Raw genomic sequence first — 22,940 nt, forward strand, 5'->3', positions numbered from 1 at the left:
ATTCCAAGAGATCGGCTGGGTAGACCTACGTCCACGACCTTTCAATATGTTGGTCAGGGGTGCTGTGATGTGTGAATAATCATGCACAGACTTCCGTTGAATACCCGTGAATCCTAGGAAAGAACAAAGTTGTCTCACCGTCTGAGGGATAGGCCATTCCGAGACCTTCTAGATACGATCCAGATTAATGCTAATACCTTCAGAAGAAATCCTGTGTCCCAAGTAAATGATCTCCTTCATAAAGAAATCACATGTACTCATCTTGGCATAGAGCTTATGTTGTCTTAGAATAACTAAGACAATCCGGAGGTGTCCTTGTTACAGAAAGAGAGTGTGAGAGCAAGAGAGCTGAACGTAGTGCTTGCAATAGAAGAAGTGACTAATACAAGAAGTGGGATGCGTTTTATCTAAGTGACAAAACCTTATCCTTCACTAACCGTAGTTAGTGAACTAACTGTGGTTAGGGGCAAAAACCTCTAAATGAGAAAAAAGTGCCCCTAAGCTACTTATTACATTACATTGGTCACTGCTGAATTATAATAATAATTCTAACACCCCCCTGCAGTGCCAATGTCATGTACAAGGAAATGATCAATCACCAAAAGGAGATAAGTTCAGGGCACTGCGAAATGCCTCAAACTTTTCACGTGGAAGTACTTTGGTAAAGATGTCTGCAACATTGTCATGTGTTGACACATAGATCATACTGATCTCTCCTGCATGCAACTTCTCTCTGACATAGTCATAATGAACCTCAATGTGCTTTGTGCGAGCATGAAACACAGGATTCTTTACCACTGCTATAGCACTCTGACTATCAGTGAGAATCTGAGAAGAACCCTCCAATGAAAGATGAAGATCAACAAATAAACGACGCAGCCAAACAGATTCAACTGTCACTGTGAAAGCTGCCCTGTACTCAGCTTCACATGAGGAGGTAGCCACTGTAGATTGTTTCTTGCTCAACCAAGAAATGCAAGCATGTCCTAGAAAGAAACAATTCCCACTGGTGGACTGCCTAGTATCATAGTCTCCAGCCCAATCTGAGTCACTATAAGCATGCATCTGCAAGTCACCCCCCCTAGTAAACATCAAGCCAAAAGACTTTGTACCTTGCAAGTAACGGAAGATGCGTTTTACAGCCTGCCAATGCATAATCTTTGGGCTGTGCATATACCTACTCACCCGAGAAATATCAGGTCATGTATTGCAGAGATAAATGAGGCATCCAACAGCCTGACTATAGAGTGTGACATCAATTGATTCACCCGCATCATGCATTGTAAGCTTCAGCCCCGACTCCATGGGAGTGGACATAGGCTTGCAATCATGCATGTCCAAGAGCTTTTGAACATACTTGGACTGAGACATAACAACGCCACGTTTCTCTTGAATAAACTGGATCCCCAAAAAGAAATGTAACAAGCCCAAATCTGACATATCAAAAGTAGCTTTCAATTGAGCCTTGAAATCTGCAATTACTTTCTCATTTGATCCGGTGAGCTTCCTCATTTGATCCGGTGAGCAGCATGTCATCTACATAAAGAATGATGACCAGAATATCCCCCCCATCTTTCTTGATGTAGAGGGTGCTCTCAGTTGGACTATTATGCAGCCCCTTGCCAGTCAGAAAGGCGTTAATTTTGGCATACCATGCACCTGGGGCTTGTTTCAGCCCATACAAAGCTTTATTCAGCTTGCATACCTAAAGTGCATTTCCTGAAATTTGAAAGCCCGGAGGTTGTTTGACATAAACCTCTTCCAACAAGTCTCCATTAAGGAAAGCTGTTTTAATGTCCAACTGATGAACATTCCATTCAAAATTTGCAGCCATGGCTATAACTGACCTGATGGTTGTCATCTTGGATGTAGGAGCAAAAGTCTCCTCATAATCTATGCCCTTTTTCTGAGCATATCCTTTTGCAACCAGCCTTGCCTTGTACCGATCAATGTACACATCTAGCTTTCTTTTGACTTTGAAAACCCTCCGTGTACCTATGGCATTCTTACCTGGTGGCAAATCCACAACATCCCAAGTCTGATTCTTATGAATGGATTGCAACTCATTGTGCATGGCATTCATCCAATGCACATTATCTTTTGCTTCTTCAAATGTCTCAGGCTCCTCCTCATCAAGAAGAGTACCTCCATAAGCTGATTCAACTGAATGAGCTCCCTCCATGTGCCTTACTGCACTACGAGTTCTGCCAGGCAATGGAGCTTCAAGCCTACTCTCCCTGAGAGTCTCAAGCAGCCAATGCGGGACTGTTTTGGCTGCGTGTATCATTTGAATTTCTTGCCTGACAACTTCATCCACACCCTAAGGTTGTACCAATTCAGTTGGGGGCTGAATCTGTACTTGTGGAGCTCGCGGAGGTTGCTGTAAATTCTGATTTTCAGCGGGGCAACCAAATAGGTCATTATATTGGAGAGTGCAAGAAGCGCATAGCCAAAGAAAAGAAAAGGGATTCCGGTATGGCTGTATTAGATGCATAAGGTCCACATTGCCATGATGGAGGAGATGTTGCAGCCAACTTGGTTGAAGAGCACTATGCCCTTTTGACTTGCACTTCGGATTTTTTAGTGGGTAGTTCAGATACTACAGCCACTAATGATGATGACCCATATGCTTTTTTGACTTGCAATTATGATCCTTCAAAGGATGAATGCTCTTTCAGTGTTGATGAGACACTACATACTCCAACTTATCCTCCTGTGTGAGAACTTCGAACACCCCATTTGAGTTGTTATGTGCCATTTTTGCTAGATAAACTTAGAAATACAGCAAACTGAACAAGTAAAATCCCGACCTGGGATGTAAGATGCACAAGTAAAATCTGCAAAGAAAAAAATGCCCACAGTGACAAATATTGTCAAAGGCTCAAAATACACGACAATGCTCTGCTCAATGCCCAAAAATCTGCAAATAGAATCTGCAAAAGGTGGCAAAATTCTGCAATTTGACTCCTACTGAGTCCAAAACTGTTTGCAGACTTCCAAAATGCCCTTTTACCCGCAAAATTGCATCCCAAATGCAAAAGCCCCAATTTCTTGTGGAAATTTGCATACAAAAGAGGGCAAATGGTCTAAAAGCACCAAATGTTGCACAAATTGCACTCTGCCTGCAAAAGCCCCAAATTTTACTGCAAAATTGCAGTGTGATTGCAAAAGCCCCAAATTTTGGACAACCTGCAACCCAAATACAATGTCTGCCCACAAATACAGAATGCCCCAAATTCTCTGCAAGATCTAAGCCAAACAATGGCTATCTGCAAACAATGCCTACCAAAAAACCAACTGCTAGAGTACCTGCTAGAATATAACCTGCACAAAAGTGCAGATGCCGACGAAAAGTACAAGAGCTTGCAAAATGTAGGGATATCCGTACTGTGTACGGATTTGTAGCAACATGTACGAATGTAATGTACGGATTCCTGTGTGCGAACGTACGGTCCTTCCTGTACGGACAATTGGCGCAAATCTGTACGGAACTAGTACAACGCAGGTACGACGGATGTACGAAATAGCTGCAAATGTACGACGAATGTACAGCTGTACGAAATAGTCCGTGCGACTTGTACGGACAGTAGCACAGGAGCAGCGTGCGGACGACGAGCTACTATACAGGTTCCATATAGTCGACTGACAGTGGTACGGCTGCACAAGGATGGCACACAAATCGATGGTACGGACAATGTACAGGCTAAGTACCTGCAGCACTTTACCTACGTACGAACGCGCTGCTTGCAATACTAGCAGTATGGGCGTTGTACAGAATAGTGGCACAGATGTACGGGCTTGCGCAAGTACAGTACAGCAGGAGCACTTTTTCCTCATTTAGAGATTTTTTTCCCTAACCACAGTTAGTTCACTAACTACGGTTAGTGAAGGATAAGGTTTTGTCACTTAGACAAAACCCATCCCACTTCTTGTATCAGTCACTTCTTCTATTGCAAGCACTACGTTCAGCTCTCTTGCTCTCACACTCTCTTTCTGTAACATTTGGTATTAGAGCAGCAAGACCCTGCTCCTAAGTTCTTGCCTAGCTCCTTGCTCCTAACTTCTTGCCTAGCTCCCTGCTCAACAGCCCCTTACAGTCGTACAGCCCACGCTTCAATTCACGAAGCTCACGCACAAGTCCACGTGTTACAAGTGCATGAAATAGCACGTAAGAGCAACTGTGTAGTCTTGAATCCGGATAGAAAGTGCTTCAATCTTGCGATCCCAAAGCTGCTTCCCAGTTGGAAGCTGCACCTGACAGCCCCATCTTCTGGACAAGTTTGTAATTAACAAAATTATGAGAGCTGCCCGGATCAAAGAGACTATGAACTCTTTGGTCCCTCACTTCTCCATAAACTCGAAAAAGATCATGCCAACCAAATAACGAATTATTAGAAGTGCAATTACAAGAAAGTGCGGACCTGCATGGAGCTTCGGTCCCGGCGCTTGCATCTGGTTCTTGCGCTTAGGACAATCATTCCTAGTGTGGCCCCGCTCCTCGCAGATGAAGCAACGTCCTTCTTTCTTTAACTTCAATGTGCAGAGGAAACGGGCATGACCATTCTTCGTTTGAATCGAGTGCTTCTTGGAGGCGTTGTCTATAGACTTCGACTCCCTGGTACCAGTGGTAGACTGGAAGAACTTCCTCTTGTTCTTCCCACCCGTGTCGGCAACGGTGGTTCCCTTTGCGTTGGCCATGGTATCATCATAGATGCGCGCATAATTCATGGCCTCTTGCAAAGTGGTACACTTATTATTCTTGATCTGTAGCTTGTACGAGTCAAGCAAACCATCCACAAAGAAACCTAACAAGGTCATTGGATCCATCTTTGTAGCTCTGGTTTGCAAATCTCGAAACCTCTGAAGATAAACCTCAAAAGTCAGATTCAGCTTGGACATATCGAGGGCTTTGAGCTTGCCAGCGATATCGTAACCTTCCTCCTTCTTCAAAAACTCTTTCTTGAAGACCCCTTCGAATTCTATGCATGTTGCAGGCTTGGGTCGGAGTTTCTTCCACCACAATAAAGCCTTTCCTCACATATACCCTGCTGCAAGCTGGATTTTCTTGTCATCTAGGTAAGGGTGACACTAGAAGTGTACTTGCCACTTGTGCAACCAAGTGTCAACCACCTCCTTGGTACGGGACTTCTGATCTCTAAAAAAAGGATCTGGAGTGATATTCGGACCTAACACTGAAGCCAAGGCATCCACATGCGTTAGCGCCTGAACAGTGCTAGTCAAAAGTGGGAGTGACGTCTAAATCCCTTGGAGTTGCTGTGTCGACCCTGTTTGATTCGTGTTAACCCGCTCGAACTTTTCATCCAGAGCAGTGGTGAATTCACTGAAGGTAGTCTTCGTAATCAAATCATCGTAGAGACCCTGGTCATCATCCGCATGGTAGTTCATATCCTGGTCTCCCATCGCAAGCTCGGGGTCTACGGAATCAGCCATGACTGAAATCTGATCTGAAAAAGAAGATAGGCTAGAGAAGAGAAACAAGCAGGTGACCTCGGAGCTAGGAGGTAGAGATGAAGTGAAAGCTAGCCAGGAAGGAGACGATGGAAGAAGGGAAGGCTGGCCGATGAAGAAGGTAAGCTGGGCTGAGCTGAGCTGACGATTCAGCTCGGATCCCTGAACCCGAGACTCCCGCTCCTTTTTGTCCATACAAAGTGCTGCAGCAGGCCGTACAGTGGTTATGGCTCCCGAGCGTGAAGACGTAGAGGGGCTGAAAGCTCGCGCAATCCACAAGCAAGGTGCCGAATTTAATAGCGGGAGAGCAGGCTTTTAGTAAAGCCTTGCTTTTCAAAAGCTCACCCTCCAAAAACGGAGGGATAGTGCTTTTTTAAGCCTCCAGTTCCCCCCGAAAAGCATCTAGCCTAGATTGCAATCTAGCCCTATCCTGCTGCGCAGCTTCCGGTGCTCCTCTTCTACCTAGCATCACGCCTGAGCAGCCACCCATATACGGAATCCCCCTTGATTTGCCCCAACCCTACGCTCTCTCACGACTCCCTTCTCACTCCTCTACCCAGACCTCACTACTTCCTCCTAACTACACCTCTCTCCCTCTCTCTCAGTCCGTCACATCTTGCACAAAATCACCCTCTCTCTCTCTCTCTCTCTCTTTCTATCCCAATCCAGTACCACTTCCCTTAACTGATGAACCAACACTCACTTGCAAGGCATGTTTGCTCTAATACCTGACACGACCCCAAATCAAGCCTGTCTAGCCCTAAGCCTCCCCAGGCTACCTGAGCTAGTCCTGTGTACCCAGTACACGTCACAGATACCAATCCATGCACATGACATAACTGACACGACCCCAACACTCTTGAAACCTTTGATCTGCAAGCAAACACAAGAACGTGAGGAAACTAAGCAGGCTACTCACCACCCAACCATGACATCTACGGGATGCGATCCTGAATCAAGAGATGTCCCCTCTGAGCCACAAGCTGAGCTACTGGCACGAACTCCCAACCAACCTGGTGTCCCATACCACCAAGTGGCACTGTGAAGCCTGGGATCTACTGCTCGGCCTTGGGCTACGCTATGATGCACGCGTGCGTCCACTACTCAATCCAGGATCAGACCTAGCACCTGGGAACGAGACTTGCTCCCATCGGCTCCTTGAGAACTGAACCTCTGGGCCCCTTATATAGACTTGGGTCCCAAGCGCCAAAAATAGCGAAGACCTCTAACTAGTTCGTACCCTTGCCACTCAGCCCAAGAATCAAGCTTGCCTAGCCCTAAGCCTCCCCAGGCTACCTGAGCTAGTCCTGTGTACCCAATACACGTCAGATACCAATCCGTGCAAATGACAGTTAGGCCCCACGAGCCACCATCCAGAAGACATAAGAATCAAGATATCTTCCGTGGTCTCACACTGGACCATAGCCATGGCCAAAAGCGACTAACCACCTCCCTGGGAACGTCTTGCTCTAGCCAATGTCGCTCCCTCGAGGGGGACCATCCTGCTGCATCCAATTGATGCCGATGCGGCTCATGTAAGAAAAGAACGGCACCTCCTCTCTCCTGTCCGAGTGTCCCACTCAAACTGGCCAGAACCACTCTCCTAGATCCCACTGGAAGTCCCTAAGAGGCCTGCCCTCCCACAACCAGATATGCCAAACCACTCCCTCTGGATCAGCTAAGATCGTTATGCTACACTTTGCCCGACCAACCAACAATCCTAATCCTCTACCACTCTAAATCCTCCATGCTCTCTAAAGAGCCAGACCCAGAGAGGCACCCCCATCAAAGAAAACTAGATGTCCCAACAATGGGGGGTCCAAGGGCTGCGCAACCCCTCCCACCACAACTCTAGGATCACTACATCGATCTCAGCTATCAGTATACCTGCTCCTTTCAGGCGAAAGAGTGGATCTCGCTGGGCCACTGTCCCACTGTGCGCATTCAATGTACGTCCTCTGCCCTGGCATCCGTCCATCCGCATCTCTGACCTCTAGGTGCCAAAGAATCGGTTGTTTCTCAAATTCCTCCTTGCCAGGAAGGGCTAGCCGGGATGAGTCCCCTTGAAACTCTATGCCACACCGTGATCAGGCTCCACCTGAATCGGGATCCTCTCCCTGTGAGCGATGCCTCCGAGAAGATCCACCTGTAAGACTGTTGCAACTGACCACCTGTCCGGGGGGTGCTCCTGAGAAGTCCTCTCTGGAGGAGTTTCCAAGGCTCTCTGCCTGGTGTGAGACCACGAAGCACCAACTTTCCTAGAAGGTCACGGCTCTGCATCTCTGCGTCTATGATGCACAACCCTGCACTCGACTGTGGAAGAATCACTGTCTGCCAGGCCACTCTAGCCCTAGTGTTCTGTGTGCCATCCAAGCCCACCTAGATAAAGTTACGCACCAATCTTATGAGCTGTCCCATCCAGTCCCTATGGAGAACACCAATAGGATGCGATATACCTAGACGTAACGAGTAGGACCTGGTTAGCCACTAGGGCTCTGCCAGCAAGGGAGAATTTGGCCGAGTTCCAATATAGAAGCTTGCGCCGAAAGCTCTCAAAATTCGGGGCAATCTGCTGCTCTACCGAGATATCCATCCCCGCCTGACACCCTAGGTATCTTGCTGTCTACCCACGTGGGATCCACCTAAATCCAAGGGCTGCCCCCCAATATCGGATCTCTTAGACCTCCTCCATGCCTCCACCATAAAGAAGAAAAGGAAGGGGGCAAGAGGGAAGCCCTATCAAGCTGAACAGGATAAAAGAAAGGCCTCTCTCGTGTGGCCATCAATAGTCACCTAACTGGAGCTCCTTGCATAGAGGGCTGAGACCCCTCTAATCCATCTCTCTGAAAAGCCCAATCTCCCTATCGTACCCTCTAGGAAGGACCACTCCGCCCTATCATACACCTTCTCGAAGTCCAAGAGAAGGATAACTAGAGGCTGAGCCTCCTCTCTGGCCCAATCCACTGCCTCCCAGAAGGTAAAAATGTTGTCTAGGATGCTGCATTCTTAAACAAAACCAGTCTGTGTCATCAATGATAGATATTTGGAAGGTGGGGCCTCAATCGCAAACTCAAGACCTTGGCTAAGATCTTGTATACAATGTCCAATAGGGTAATCGGCCTCCACTGTCAAATGTCCGACCTATCCCCCCTTTCGAGAGCAAGCAGATCCAACCACGACTCAAGGATGGTGGGAGAGAACCTGTATCAAAAATCTCCTCGCAAGCTCGCCGGAGCGGAGTGCAGATATGCTCCAAGAAGAAACGAAAGAAAGTCGGAGTCAAGCCATCCTCTCCAAGGCACTTCTGAGGAGGAAGGGCCTTGAGGGCCTCGCAGAGCTCGTACTCTATGAAAGGGGCCTCTAAGCATCTGCTCAGGCTCAGAGATACCACCACTGGAACCTGCTCCCACATTGCCTCCTTGGCCACAAGGCAAGCGGGATCTCTTCTATCTTAAACAATTGCCTATAGAAGTCCATGGTCATCTCCAAAATCTCCTGGGGGTCCATAAGCATCTATCCCTATGCATCTCTCAGTCGCTGCAGCTGCGTCCCTGCGAAGTGTGGTCCGGTGACCTGGAAAGACTATCGAGTCATCCTATCCCCCTGTCGTCACCCAAAGTGCTTGTGACTCCTGCTGCTCCTTTCTGGGGGAGCACTGAGCCCTCTCCTCTTGGGTCTCTCTCTGCACACTCTATTGAACTTGTGGGGGAGAGGGAGGAGGCCGTGTCTGTCCTCAAGATAGTGTCGAGCTACGTGCCCCCGCTATCTGCAGCATAGGCACTGCCCAGGAAGTCCAAAGATCTCCAACCTCTGTCGAAGTGTACCCCCATCCAGGGTCTCGAGGAGAACCATCTCCGGGAGGGACTCTAGGTTCTCCACAACTAGTCTGAGCCTGGGAACCCCATCATCTGCTACTACTAAAGCTGTTGTAACCGGTGGAGACTCCATGATTGTGTCAAAAGCCCCCCCTATAGAAGGATGGACCTGCACACCTCGGGAAACGGAGCGTCACTAGAAAGCGGGGGACGTGATGTGTCGTATCCATATCCTCCACCATGAAGCCATGATACCAAGGGATACGGTAGACCAAGTATGACCCAGGAAGATCAGACTCTGCTCCACGAGGGCCTGTGAGGTGGCTGGACAGCTCAACTGAAGGAGAAATGCACCCCTCCCATAGATAATAACTTCCTACATGTGGTCACCCGCTAGAGCTAAGCTTGCCTGAAGCCACTCCGGAATCTGCCTCCTCGAGGGTGTCAAATTGACGATCTGTCCTACCACTGCTCTATCCTGAAGAGATTGAATTGTGTGCTGAACCTGTTGCTTGTTTAAGGAGGAGAGGCAAATCTTAACAGCTTTGGGAGTCGAGGATGCTGCCATGAGAGCTCCTCTAGCCAGACCAAGGGGTCGCCGTCAAGATGCTGCTCCCCAAAAAACAACCACTAACACTCTGCTGCCATCAAGAGGAAAGAATGGAAAACAAAAGTGAGCAGCCTGCCAATGAGCTGCAAGCTGAGTGGGCTGCAAGTGCAGTTCAAAAGGAAAGGATTCCTGGTGAGCCCCTTTCCACGATCTTGAAGTGCATGTCACCAATCTTCGGCCACTTGAATCTGAAAAGAACCTGAGGCACGCTCTCTCTGTACGAAGTCTACTTGCGAGGTCTATCTAGAGGCCACAAATGAGAAGCGAGGCCGCACCAAAAGGCAACCTAGTAGCTGCTACACAAACTGGTCAAAGCTCCTCTAAAGAGCCGCCCTGCCAATCCAAAAACTCAGCTGTCCTTTGAAACAAAAGCCTCAAGCACTTGTAGCCACTTCAGAAGGCCATATGGTAGTCGTGACCTGCTATTAAGGTTGCGTAGAGTCCACTCCAAGTTCGCTGAGTGTACCAGGGTAGCCCGGGCCAACCAAACGGGCTGTAGAGCCCCAAATGAAGCTCAGCTGCTCACGAACCAGCCCCGGCCTGAGCGCAAAAAAAGCACCCAGCAAGGAGCCTTGATGTGTAGCGGCAGCGAACACGGGCTGCCACAAGAAACTGGCCCTTGCTCCATCCAATGCGCAGCTCCAGCTTGAGGGCTATCGTGCGAGCTGGAACGATGGCGGGGCAAAGGTGCGACCTGAGCTGCTCCTTGACCGATGCATGCCTGAACGAGGCGCGATGAGGTGCGTATTGCTGCTCCACGGCCTGCTCCTACGAGCCAAACTGGAGCACCAACTCCACGCTAGAGGCTGGCAAATGGTGAACCAGAAAATCAGACGCGAGGCAAGGACCAGTGGCAACAGACAAGCTGAGGCGAAGGCAAGGGAGCTCAAGCCGGGGGGGGGGGGGGAGAGACGGGAGGAAGCAGGTTCTTGGCACGCTTTCAATACTCCCTTGGGATTTAAGTGACATAGTATATCGAGTCTTGTTAAAATTTCACAAATTAGTCCAGTTGTTCTTAGTTTTGAAGAATATTTCCTGCAGCCAAGCATATGCAGCTAGAAGAGCTCCAATGCAAGGAATTTTGGAATGATGACTTGGGCCTTTGATTCAAGAGGTCAACCCAACCACAAGGATGTTTAAAATTTTGAAATCTTGAAAATTTTCCCTGTTTACAGGCTGAAATGTGGCATATAGAGATTGGGGCAATTTTAGGCAACATAATTTTGCACAGAGGTGGGTCTTAGGCTTCCAAACACATGCTCCAAATTACAAATCAATTGGACATGATTTTTCCCACTATCCCGTGATTTTTATTCTCTGATACCTCTGAAACAGAACTAGCTCTATCTCTAACTAGTTCTGGCCCCTCGTCAGACCCAGATCACTCTAACTCTCACAACTAGAACAGAAATCACCAAATTAAGCAGGAGAATGCCTAGGGTAGAAGGGGGTACCTTTTAGCATTTGGGGAAGGTGTAAGTCATGGGCTCAACTTACCAGAGTGGCTTGTGATGGGCTGCACAAGGACTAAAAAGGGTTACTCCTCATTGAATTCCAGGCTGAGTGATTAGCCCTGCTGTACAATCCAGTTTCATTCAATGAATAGAAGTGCAATCATAAGATGAGTGCAGGTGGGACAGCCAGGCCTTTTATAGAAATTAGGGCAGGCAGTTTTACAACTGTGCATGTGGGATAACTCCCCAAAACTGCCATGTGGCATCATCCTAGAAGCCTATAGTCTAACTACAAAGCCAAATAAAGAGCCACTAAACTACCCCTTTTATTACAATATCACTGGCAGAGAAGTGCTAATATTGATAGATTATGGAAGCACTCGTAATTTTATAAATTCGAAGACGGCTCAGGCTATTAGATTGCTGAATACTGACATGAAGCATAGATTCAAGGTTGAAGTGGATAAGGGCAATTTTACCATTAATTTTCAGTGCTGTAAATTGGCCAAACTGAAGCTTATACCTTTTGTGATGATCATTATGTGCTTGAATTTAATGAATTTGGAGCAGTTATGTAAAGAATCCACCACCAGGGTAAGTCTATGTTCAGAAACTGAATGTAAAGGATAATTCTGGACAAGGGCATTGGTATCACACTGGCAGACCCTCACCTGCAGGTTTTGCTTCTACAGTTTTCTGATATGTTTGCTGATTTACCCACTGAGTTTCTCCGAAAAGGGATGTGGACCACTATCCTCCTTGGGAAAGTTCAAAACCAGTAAGCAGGGTTCCATATAGACTGCCTTAGGTGGAGAAAGCAAAACAAAAAATAGAATTTTATAAGGCATACCAATCACCTTTTTATCCCTGAGTGTTAAAAGATAGCTCCCTTCGGCTACGTATTGATTGTAGAGATCTAAACAAGATTACTATCAGAAATAGATTTCCAATCCCACGTGTGGATGATGTTTAGATGAGCTCAAAGGTGCAAAATTATTTTAGACCTTAGGTATATTTCCTATCTTAGCCCATTTGACTCCTAAGCAAAAGAGGTGTGGCTGGAGTTTGGACAGAGTCATGATATGGAGATAAAATATTAGGCAAAGACAATATTGTTGCTGATGCTCTTTCAAGAATGCGGTCATGTTGTACCACATCTCCGAAATTTACCATGGATTGGGTGCACTTTCTTCACAAAGAATCTATGGATGACCAAGAGGTATCTCAGATTTAGACACCTCTACTCAGCATTACCAAATAATAGTTTGAAGAATGGGTCACTGTGATTCCACGGCAGAATATTCCTTACTCCAACTTCATCTTTGACACGGTTGGTTTTGGAGGAGTTGCATTCTTTGCAAATGGCAGGTCATGTGGGACTAAACCAGGCATATGAAAAGGTCAAAGAAGCTTTTGGTGGAAGGGTTTGTGGAAGGACTGTATAGAGGGGTGTATTCCTTACCAGATCAAGTATTTTTACTTTAGAGTGGCTACCATACATGTAGTGGTGTCATTTTTTGATAAGCATGTATAAAAGCTAACATTTCCTCATCATGAGCATAAAGTAGAAATTCCTTCTCGTCTATTTTCTGCTCTCAAAAGCTATTACCCCAGGCTCTTGCTCATAATCCCCTGCCACTAGCATCAGCTTCAACAATAAATGGCTTACTGAAGTCTGAATATTGTATTTTAGGGGCTGTTGTCAAAGCTATCTTTAAGTACCGAAATGTTGCTTGGATTGTGCCATCCTACATGACCCAGGAGGTTGGATAAAGCATAAGCTTTTTGGCATAATGTCTAATATCCTATAAAAGCTTGACAACCACCTGAATCCCCTTTACCGGGTGAAGTTAGAAGTCTGTGGGTTAGGGGGGGGACCTAGCCAAGGCACATTGCCAGGGTTAGAGGCTGAGTCACAAGTCCTGGTTTAGGCAGGTATAGGTCTAATTAGTGGCCCCACTATGGGGCCACTTACAGGCCAGTTATGGGGTTAACTGACCAGGCCAGGTCAATTGGCTTGGACAGGTCAGCAGGCCCCTGCCCCTATATATAGTGCTATTGTCTCCCTGGTCTTTGTACAGTTCCTAGGCAGTCTTAATGCACAGTCTACAGCAGTTCTTGGATAGTTGTGTGCGCAGTTTCCAGCCCTACAGTTATGACCAGACTGAGATGCAGTTCCTTACCTCAGATTGGAGTGTTCGGAGGTGCAGTTTAGCATACTCCACGTGACTTTGGAGGTGCAGTCCGTCAGTGGTGCAGTTCTGCCCTGGGGTTGTGATCATTCTTTGGAGGTTTTCTCAGCAGTAGATGCAGTGTTTTTCCTGTAAAATCATGTGCAGTCTATTCCCTCTCTAGTCGCAGTTTGCTGTCTCTCTATATTACCATATCTGCTCTCTATCGCCGTTCGTATATTCCGCTGCCCACTGACACTTTCTTGGTCTTGCTATATATATGTAGCTCTGTCATCAAAGAACACAAAGACTGACCTGAAGAGAAAGGCTGGCAGGATCTGGTTCATCAGGAACTATAAAACAAAGACATAGGTGTATAGCTATTCTTGAAGACAAATGGACTCATATAAGTAAGAATTTTATTGCTGCTTTGGCTACCACAGCCAAGGGATGTAATAGTACTATGGTTGTGGTTGATAGGATGACAAAAGTCGCACACTGCATCCAACCAAGACCACATATTCTGCATCGCAAGTAACAGCTAGTTTATTGAACATGGTTTTAAACTTCATTGGCTTCCTCAAGGGATAGCTCATTACAGAGATGCCAAGTTCCTAGGTTATTTCTAGCAAGAACTCTTCTTTGTCATGGGAACATGGTTCTTAGCACCTCTCACATCCTGAAATGGATGGATAGACAAAGAGAGGGGACACATTTATGTCACGATGCTCAGAAGCTTGGGATACGTGGATACGCTTGGCTGAGTTTTTTCTTAATACTACCAAGCATCCTCCATTGGTATGATCCCTTATGAGCTACTTTATGGCTACCCCTCAAGCTATCTTCCAGGACAACTTGAGTTTAAAGACTGGCCAAGATGAAGGCTGCATTTGTTGGAATATGGACCTGCGAAGAGGAGGACATGGGGGAGGGTGACATATAACGCTAGATGGGACAGAGAAGTTAAGTTTAGGACTGCCATGTGGGCAGCAGATTGGCTGCCACATGGACAGCACATAGATCTCCTTCTTCTATGGAATATAGGGTGCCACATGGGCCACCCCGGCCAGCAGCACAGGCTGGCACCCGACCCTTGGTGAGGCACATAGGCTCAAGCAAAGGGCAGCCAGATGGGGCCAGCAGAAAGGTGGCGGAAGTGAGAGAAGGACTGGTAAAGCAGGTACAATACTTGTCGGCAGAACGGCAGCAACAGCAACAGGTCCAAGACGTCTGCAACAGGTCGGAAGTACAGCATCGATTGGAGAAGCATCTGGAGGCTAGAGCAGAAGGCAGCAGGTACAAGGCCAGCAAAAGGCACCTGCAGAGGATCTATATAGGCCCCAGATCTTGGTCCATAGGGCAGGAAAGCCACAGACTGGCCCTTGTGGGCCATTGGCTGGCTCACAGACTAGTCGTCCAGTCTGTGAACAGGTCTGCCAGGTCTATGGGCTTTCCAGCCCTATAAATAGGCTCACTTTGAGAACAGGCATTCATTCCAGCAGTCCCAGCCTGCAGGTTACATTTCAGGGTAAGGGACAGAGGGATCAAGGGATCCATACCTATAGTTTTTGCAGGGCAGAAGTCCCAAAAACCTAGAGAACATCTTGGTACAGACCTACACATTGTAGGAAAAGTCGTGCAATGGACGGAGCTTCATCTGCCGAGAACTTGTAAGCAGATTTTCAAGGAGTGCTCAACCTAGAGCAGCTATTGAGGTTCACTTGGGACAGGAGGAGTTGACACCAAAGGGATAAGCAACAGAACCTGCTCTTGGTGTCTTATGGTGTTGTCAAAGTTGTGGCTATATTTTGTACTTTGACATCACCTCTACATATTCCTTTCAAAAAGAAGACTTCTATTAAGTATGAATGAAACTCCAAGAGCTCAAGGGAAGAATACATCATGCATAGCACGAAAAACCAAACACCCTAATAGGGCAAAATCAAATTCAAGTAAAAGAGCTAGAGAACATCCCAAGCTAACGCTGAAAGTGTCACATCAACCTTGCAGAGGACTCTAAGAAGAACAGGGAGCCACTCCACTCCCTAAGGAAAGCAGTCCTCCTGGTAGAGGCAGCCCAAGAGGATCCCTGCATGCTCCCCCAAATGGCCACCAAGGTATGTGTAGTATCTCTCCAAATACTGGCCAGTGTGTGTGCAAGGTGGACCTGACAACCATCCAAGGCCTCTGTTCATCTGGATCTCCAAATATGCCATGCTGATATGCTGGTGTCCACAGAGGCATGTATCGGTCTATAAGGGGAGCCAAGAACATCATCAAGAGAGCATGACTCGGCCCAATGTTGTCTACAAGAAAGAGCCCAAGAAGAGTCATGTCTCTCATAAAACACCGCCCCGAAAGAGAAAGCCAGGCTACTGAAACCCAGGTCATGAAGAAAGGAGAATGCATAAAGGTGCTCAATCAACTAGCATCCCCTTCCAGATGATCCTCGCCTGTCTGCAGCCCATAAGCAATGTGGGATAGACTCCTTAGTAGAGAGGCAACGAATACAAGTAGAGTCTTCCAACATGTCATGTAGATTAATCCCATACACATCAGGTGCATTTATGTCAGGGTTTAGTACTTCAGCAAGAGCAGGGACCCATTGTAAGATCATCTTGGAAGAACATGCTGCCATTTGCATTACTCTGAGATCACTCAAGACAACTTGGATTCTCTTCCCGCTCTCTCTCTCTCTCCCTCTTCTCTATGCGAGCTTCACTCAACAGCCTCCTTGCTTCATCCTTGACGGATAGTCAAAGTGAGGCTATCAAAAAACTCGTCTTGAACTAATGAAGAATTATGTGCATCAGAAAGCCTTTCGCCTTTCCAAATGGACAACAGGATTCAGATTTGCAAGCCTTGGAAATTGCTTACAACTGAAAAGAAAATGGCATCCAGAAGATTATAAATAAAAAGACCAATGTTCAAGCGTCAACAAAAAGAATCTCTTTTATACGCAGATGCGAGTCATATGATCCCATTAGCTCGCCAGTAAATGAATTAGCTTTCAACAATTAAATTCGCGTTTGTAGATCACGTATCGTGTAAGACATAAAGAAAGTATGAGCTACCTTCCAACATCCTTTCATGCTTTTGAGCACTTTGAAAATCGAAGTCTCAAAGTTTTCAAGCCCAACAAACAAAATTTCAAGTCTAGTACGGACACTTGGATTGCTAAAATAATTTTTGAGCTCATAACGCAATCTGACGACGATCAGGACTTTCCAAAAAAAAAGTTATTTCGCTCATATTTCTCTACACTAACGATATCGCGCCGAGAGTTAAATCGCATCAAATTTCACCTCTTCGGGAAATGCAGCGAAGATCAGCGAATGGCAAACGTCGTAAAAAGCCAGAGAGAAGATACCTTACCGGGAATCTGGATAAAACCAGTCTGAGCGACTTGGTGTTCGTCCAAGAGAAGGGGAGGCAAGTGCGGAGCGACAAGGTGAGAAGCATTGACGAGAAGGCGAATTTCTGATGGAGTGATGATGAAGAAAGCGCGAGCAGGAAGAGGAGCTGAGAAAGCCAGAGGAAGCCATAGGCATGGAAGGAGAGGCCGCTGCAGCTGCCACCATAGCCATGCTTGAAAGGTGGCTGGATAATGCACAATGTGTGTGTTTTAACGTGTTTGTTGCTACATTCTCACAATTCTTTCTCTAAGCCTTTCTTTTTCTTTCAATTGTTGTGAATACCCATGGAGAAAGTGAACAAATCTTGGGCTAGTGGTAGAAGATGTTGAAATTATTTTATTTGAATGTGATACATGTAGGTTTCCCTAAGGAATCAAGTATAGTCAAGTAATGGATGAGCACTACAACATCATTATAGAGAGATATGTGTACACACACATACGCACCACGCCAAACACACACACACACATCTCTCTCTCTCTCTCTCTCTCTCTCTCTCTCTCTCTCTCTCTCTCTCTCTCTCTCTCTATCTATCTATCTATCTATCTATATGTATGTATGTATGTATGTATGTATGTGCGTGCGTTCATACATAATACACACACACACAGTACTCAACAAATAAGGAATGCTCAGTTAGAGAGCAATTATAAATTTTGGAGTCCAATGTTAAGAAGATGCAAAAACATCTAAAGGACTGAAATTCATTGGACCCACACAAGCATGTGTGAGAGGCAAAGTCAATGGATCATTTGGTTGTAGGAAGTGTACAAAAGAAGCATAGAATTGGAGCTTGCAAAAATTATGCAACAAGAGTTCACCAATTGAACAATGAATTTGACTCCTCCATTGCAAAGGTGATCTCAATGAACTCAATAAAGTTTTCAGTCCAATGCTCAAAGTTTGAATCAATAGCTAAGGATATCACATCAAATTATTTGAAGTTCGTAAGTCATTTATAGGCAATGATGCCCAACGTATTTGTGATAAGGTTGGCATTAGTGGACAAAGGGTACAAGAACTTAGACAAGGGGTTCAAATCAATGATGAGAAATAAAAGTTTTTAACTATTCGAAAGCCCTACCAAAACACAAGAATTCCTCAATCCAAGGATATTGGAACTTATTGGGAGCTATTGCATTTAAGGCACACACATGTGGGCAAGTCAAATTCTAAGGACATACTTTTCAAGTTGCATACAAATAATAACTTTGTCTTCATGTGTATAAGATAAATTGCAATCAACAATGGTTAAGTTTTACAACATTACCTATGAAGAATGCAATTAACGTTAGATTAAATTGATGCATTGATGCCATCATTTGTCAAAAGCTAGAAGGAGTCACCCTTAAACTAATGAATAGTGCAGAGAAGGGTGACACTGCAAAGGATCATCTAGACTACATTAGCATGAAATCGAAAATGCAATTAGAAAATGATATTGAAGATTTTCTTCAATTTAATAGACGTCCTAGAAATTAGACATCAATCTATTAATGAGGTCTTTGGTCTCTTTTTGGTGTTCCTGAATATGGAGGTTACCATGTTAAATGACACCTTGCAAGTGATTTAAAGACCTTGAAATGCATGTAAATTGTGTCAAATGTAGTGAGTGCAGAATTCCCATGTCTCTATTGTATGTCTTCCAAGAAGAAGGGCAACAATGGAAAGAGAAAATGGATTGCAAGAATACTCAAGAATGGTGCCCTCAAGTGCGAATTTATATGTCATGATGGTAACATCGTGGGAATGGATCCAAATCAGGATCCCATACTTCCCATTTCACTCAAGAGGTCAACTTTTGCACTTTGCATGCATTGTTTTTTTGGGGGGGCACTTCGCATGCATTGTTGAAATTGGTTTTTGAATAGCCACTTGCAAGTGATTTAATGGCAATCTATAAGATGGTGGAAAAAGTTTATCAAAGTTGGATTACATGGAGGGCAAGTAGAAATAAAGGAGTTCAAGAAATTAGGAAATAGTGGGAATCTACCACGTCAACCATGTTATGGTGGCATGAAGGCAAGACAATTCCTTTCTCTGAGGATGGTAGCTTGTTAGTGCGATAACTTGTGAACCAACTTTCTGATTCTCATCATCAACAAGTAAAATAACCCTCCATAGGCTATTTGCTGTGCAACATTCTCTTGGAAAGTTGGGATTTTTGTTCCTTTCCCATGCATTTAATATTTAGTCCCTCTTAGATCTCTTGGAATTCTTCCTCAATGGGAAGGTTCTCTTCATATTGAATTGTGTCCTAGTACATCATAGCTAATGTCTATCACTAAGTGTCCCTAAAATTTGAAACCAATAATGGATATCTACATCTAGATCCACAAATCTTCATCCTCCTAAGGATTTTGTGTTATGATAGCAATGCAATAATCCTCCCTTGTTTCAAACATAGTTTGAATACTAAATTTAAAATTTATTGGTCACCAACATGAATAGTGGGAAGGAGTGGGATCAAAATGAACTCACAATTCTCTAAGTTAGAGGACTTCTTAACACATGAAACAACCACTTTGGTGTTTCTTTTGATGGCACAACAATAGAAGCCATTGCTAACTTAAGTCCCTCTTTGTATCTGAATTGATCTCCCTGATGCTTCATCATCTTTAGCCCTTGTAGAATCATGTCTACTCTCCTCACTGGGTTCCTCTCTACTCACCCCAATGCACCATCAACAAATATGTGCAAGTAGCAAAACATGTCCATATACATAATCAACCAGATGACATTTTTGTCATTGAATGGAGCATGTACTACCCATCCTCTTCTTAGTCATCATCACCTTATAAAAAACTATGTTATACTGTTGTGCCTGGTATGTGGAAGTCTGAATATCACAAATGTGTACGTTGAACACCATCAAACATCACTACATCCTTAGAGGTGCTCTTTTAAAATTTCAGCTCATCTCTTCTACATATGAGCATAAGTACACCAATGTATCTTTGATGGAGAGATCTCAACCAAACATATGATGTAAACCTCTGGCTCATGGTGATGTTGGTGAGCCTTGTACAAAAAGTCAAACAAATTTTCATGATTGGAGTAGCTTGAACATTTGCATCAACCTTGAGCTCTATATAGATTTGACCCCTATTTGATCCATCTCTTAACTGTGAAAGTTGTGATGATGAGAATTGTGAGAAATGGCACATGCACACATTGTCATGTAAGCCTAGAGTTAGGGTTTGATGCTCGATATTTGCTTTGTAGTGATTTGCAAATGTTTAGAACAAAAGAGAACATTTATAAATCAATTAGAAATGAGAATACTCAAAAACTTCAAAAGGAAATTGTACATAATTGTAGCATGATATGGATCCTTAGGTGGAGTATCTTAGGCCATATCACATTGTAGTGATTTTCAAATGTTCCCCACATAAAGTGCATAAAAATGTAGCAATCAAGGACAAGCTCATAAATATGACTTCAAAAAATAAAGAACATTACAATATAATATGGGTCTAGAGTTGAGATGTTAGGGCCCATATCGCATTGTAGCAACTTGTAGACTTAGACATATACATGAGAATCAAATAAAAATGAGCACTAAGGAAAACTTTAAAAGTTTTACATCATCAAGGCATCATTATAATGTGATATGGGTCCTCACCTAAGGGTCCTTCATTCCATTCTGTGATGGATGTGAGGGAAGTGGGAATTAGATGATAGAAGGCAAAAGCTAAATAGAAGGATGGGGATGGGAAGGGATAGGATGGGGATGTGATAAAGTGGGAGAATGGAAAAAGGATGGCGAAAGAGGGTGTGGGAAAAAGAGGGGATGGCGAAGTTATGAGGTATATATGGATCCCTATTGTCATCTTCTGATTATGTTGCTCAGGCCCATTTGCTTCTAGCCCTTGGACATATGCTGTGATAAAAGACATGATATGATCTTCATATGCACTTTGCTAGCATTAAGATTCAAATTTTCTTTCCTAGTCACTAATGTGGTATATTTCACCTAGTTGCGTTAGATTTATTGATAGAGATATCCTTCTCGGGCAATGTGGGTGTGACTTTATTGATGATCTATTGCTTGGAGAGCCTTTTCCAATGCTAAGAGGAGAACACATCAATAGAGATGCTAATCCGCACAGGAGAGTTCATAGGTAGAACCTCAATAGAACCAATTAGTCCATCGACTTCCCAGGTTACAAGTGCACAAATGCCATATTCAAAACACAAATTAACAACCCAGTGTAAGGCATGTGCTTGGGGAGTGTAATGAGCCAAGCTAAGAAATCATTATGAGCCCAAATGAGGGTAGGGTGAACCCATAGGAGGAGCCAAGCCAAAAGACTACTTTTATAGAACCCCCCATCCTTCCCCGTCCCCCCCCCCCCCCCCCCCTTTAGGGTGTCTCTTTTGAGAGAAAGGTGGTTGGCTAGATACACATATAGGAGATATGCCACATGGGTAACATACAAGGGCAATTTGAGTAGTAGGTAGGGGTATGCAAATTCGTGGGCTATGGTCAATGATGATGGGTGGGCAATCGGGATCCTCAAACTACACCACACAAAACCAACATGTAGAGAGAAGGGAGTGATCACTCCACGATAGGCTCAAGTATAAGGAGAAAGTATGCAAGGCCCAATGATATTACAATAAGCACCTTGCAACCCTAAGAATAGAGTTGGAAGCAAAGAAGACCCTCTAGAAGCCCAAAGTACACGTTTATGGTCTTTGTTGATACTAGCAAATGTTATTGCCTCTATAATCCATTAACTCGACATTATTTTGAGTGTATTAATGTTATATTTGTTGAGGTTATCGTTCTACAATCCATCAAGCTAGCAAACTTTTGAGAGTAGAGATGTTATATGTGTTGAAATTTTGTCTCTCCAATCCATCAAGCAACCAATAAGAGATGTTTTATTATGCTATAAATTTCAAAATCTTTAAGAGAGCTCCCATGACACATTCGATATCTCTAGCCATAGATGCCCTACTGGACAATCAATTAGGTCAATAGGAGTATCACTTACTAACCAATTGAGTGCTAAAAACCCCATCGTGGTAGTAGTATATCATTTGTTGGACCATGTGCAGTAAAACCACACAACCCTCATACGCTTTGCATTATTTTTGTTTGGGAGGTATGTGGTTAAGACTCTTGGCCACACCAACCTTCATATTATTCTAGCTGAATTTGGTATCTCTTTCCCAAACTTTTTAGGATAGCAAATAATATATGATCTATTTATTTTGGTCAACCAGATCCCTCTTCTCTACATCAAAAGCCTTATCTATTATTATAGCAGATAATGTATAATCTATTTCTCTTGGTCAACGAAATCCCTTTCTCTACATCAGAAACCTTTTGCATGGAACTTGATTTTGGATGTCAATATTGCCATCTTTATGCATCAAACAAAACCCAAGGCCATCTGGACCCTAGTTATTCCTAGTGGTAGGAACAACAAATGTGATCCACTAAATATATGATTTCAATGTGGTTGTAAGCCTGATAGATTCTGATAACTTTGTTAATCTTTATATCTTCAATCTAGTCCTATGGATCGTGCAAAAGGTCATGGTTGTTGGAATGTTGCCAATGAAGATCATTTGGTAGAGCTTTGTTGGACATCTTGTGTGGATTGTCACTTTATTATTGTTATGTGTGGCACTCTATGGAATAGGCTATTGCAATAGCTAGGCATACCCTTGATGGATCTTGTGAGCTGAATACTTGTGACCTATAAGACAAGAATAAAAAATAAAAAATAAAAGATGAAAAATATAAAGGTTAAGTTAGCAAGAGGTTGTTAGCATGGTATGTGTAAGAACCTAGTGAGGTGTGTTAGTAGAATAAGTACCTATGTAATATCTTGCTCCTTGTCAAGACCAAAGTTCAATGTGTGTGAGACTTGGAAGTACTAACTATCACTAGTACCTAGCACAAGTCAGTGATAGTTAGTACTAAAACTAGTAGTGCTAGTAAGTAATAAAATATATATAGTAATACAATATTTATACTATTATAGTAT

At 44.4% G+C, this 22,940-nt stretch overlaps 1 protein-coding gene across 1 annotated transcript in view; it reads right to left on the reverse strand.

Moving 5' to 3' along the window:
* The window catches only part of SCY1 (SECY homolog 1), a 60,816-nt gene extending 43,642 nt beyond the window's left edge, over positions 1–17,174 (reverse strand). The window contains exon 1 of the mRNA XM_087388892.1: positions 16,895–17,174. Within this exon, the coding sequence (XP_087245018.1) occupies positions 16,895–17,106 (212 nt within the window). The 5' untranslated portion in view covers positions 17,107–17,174. The remainder of the gene's footprint in view (positions 1–16,894) is intronic.
* Between the last annotated feature and the right edge of the window lie 5,766 nt (positions 17,175–22,940).

This window comes from Dipteris shenzhenensis, chromosome 17 (assembly GCF_047967505.1).
Source record: "Dipteris shenzhenensis isolate YYH24624 ecotype China chromosome 17, Dip_SZ_1.0, whole genome shotgun sequence".
In the NCBI taxonomy this organism is placed as follows: Eukaryota; Viridiplantae; Streptophyta; class Polypodiopsida; order Gleicheniales; family Dipteridaceae; genus Dipteris; species Dipteris shenzhenensis.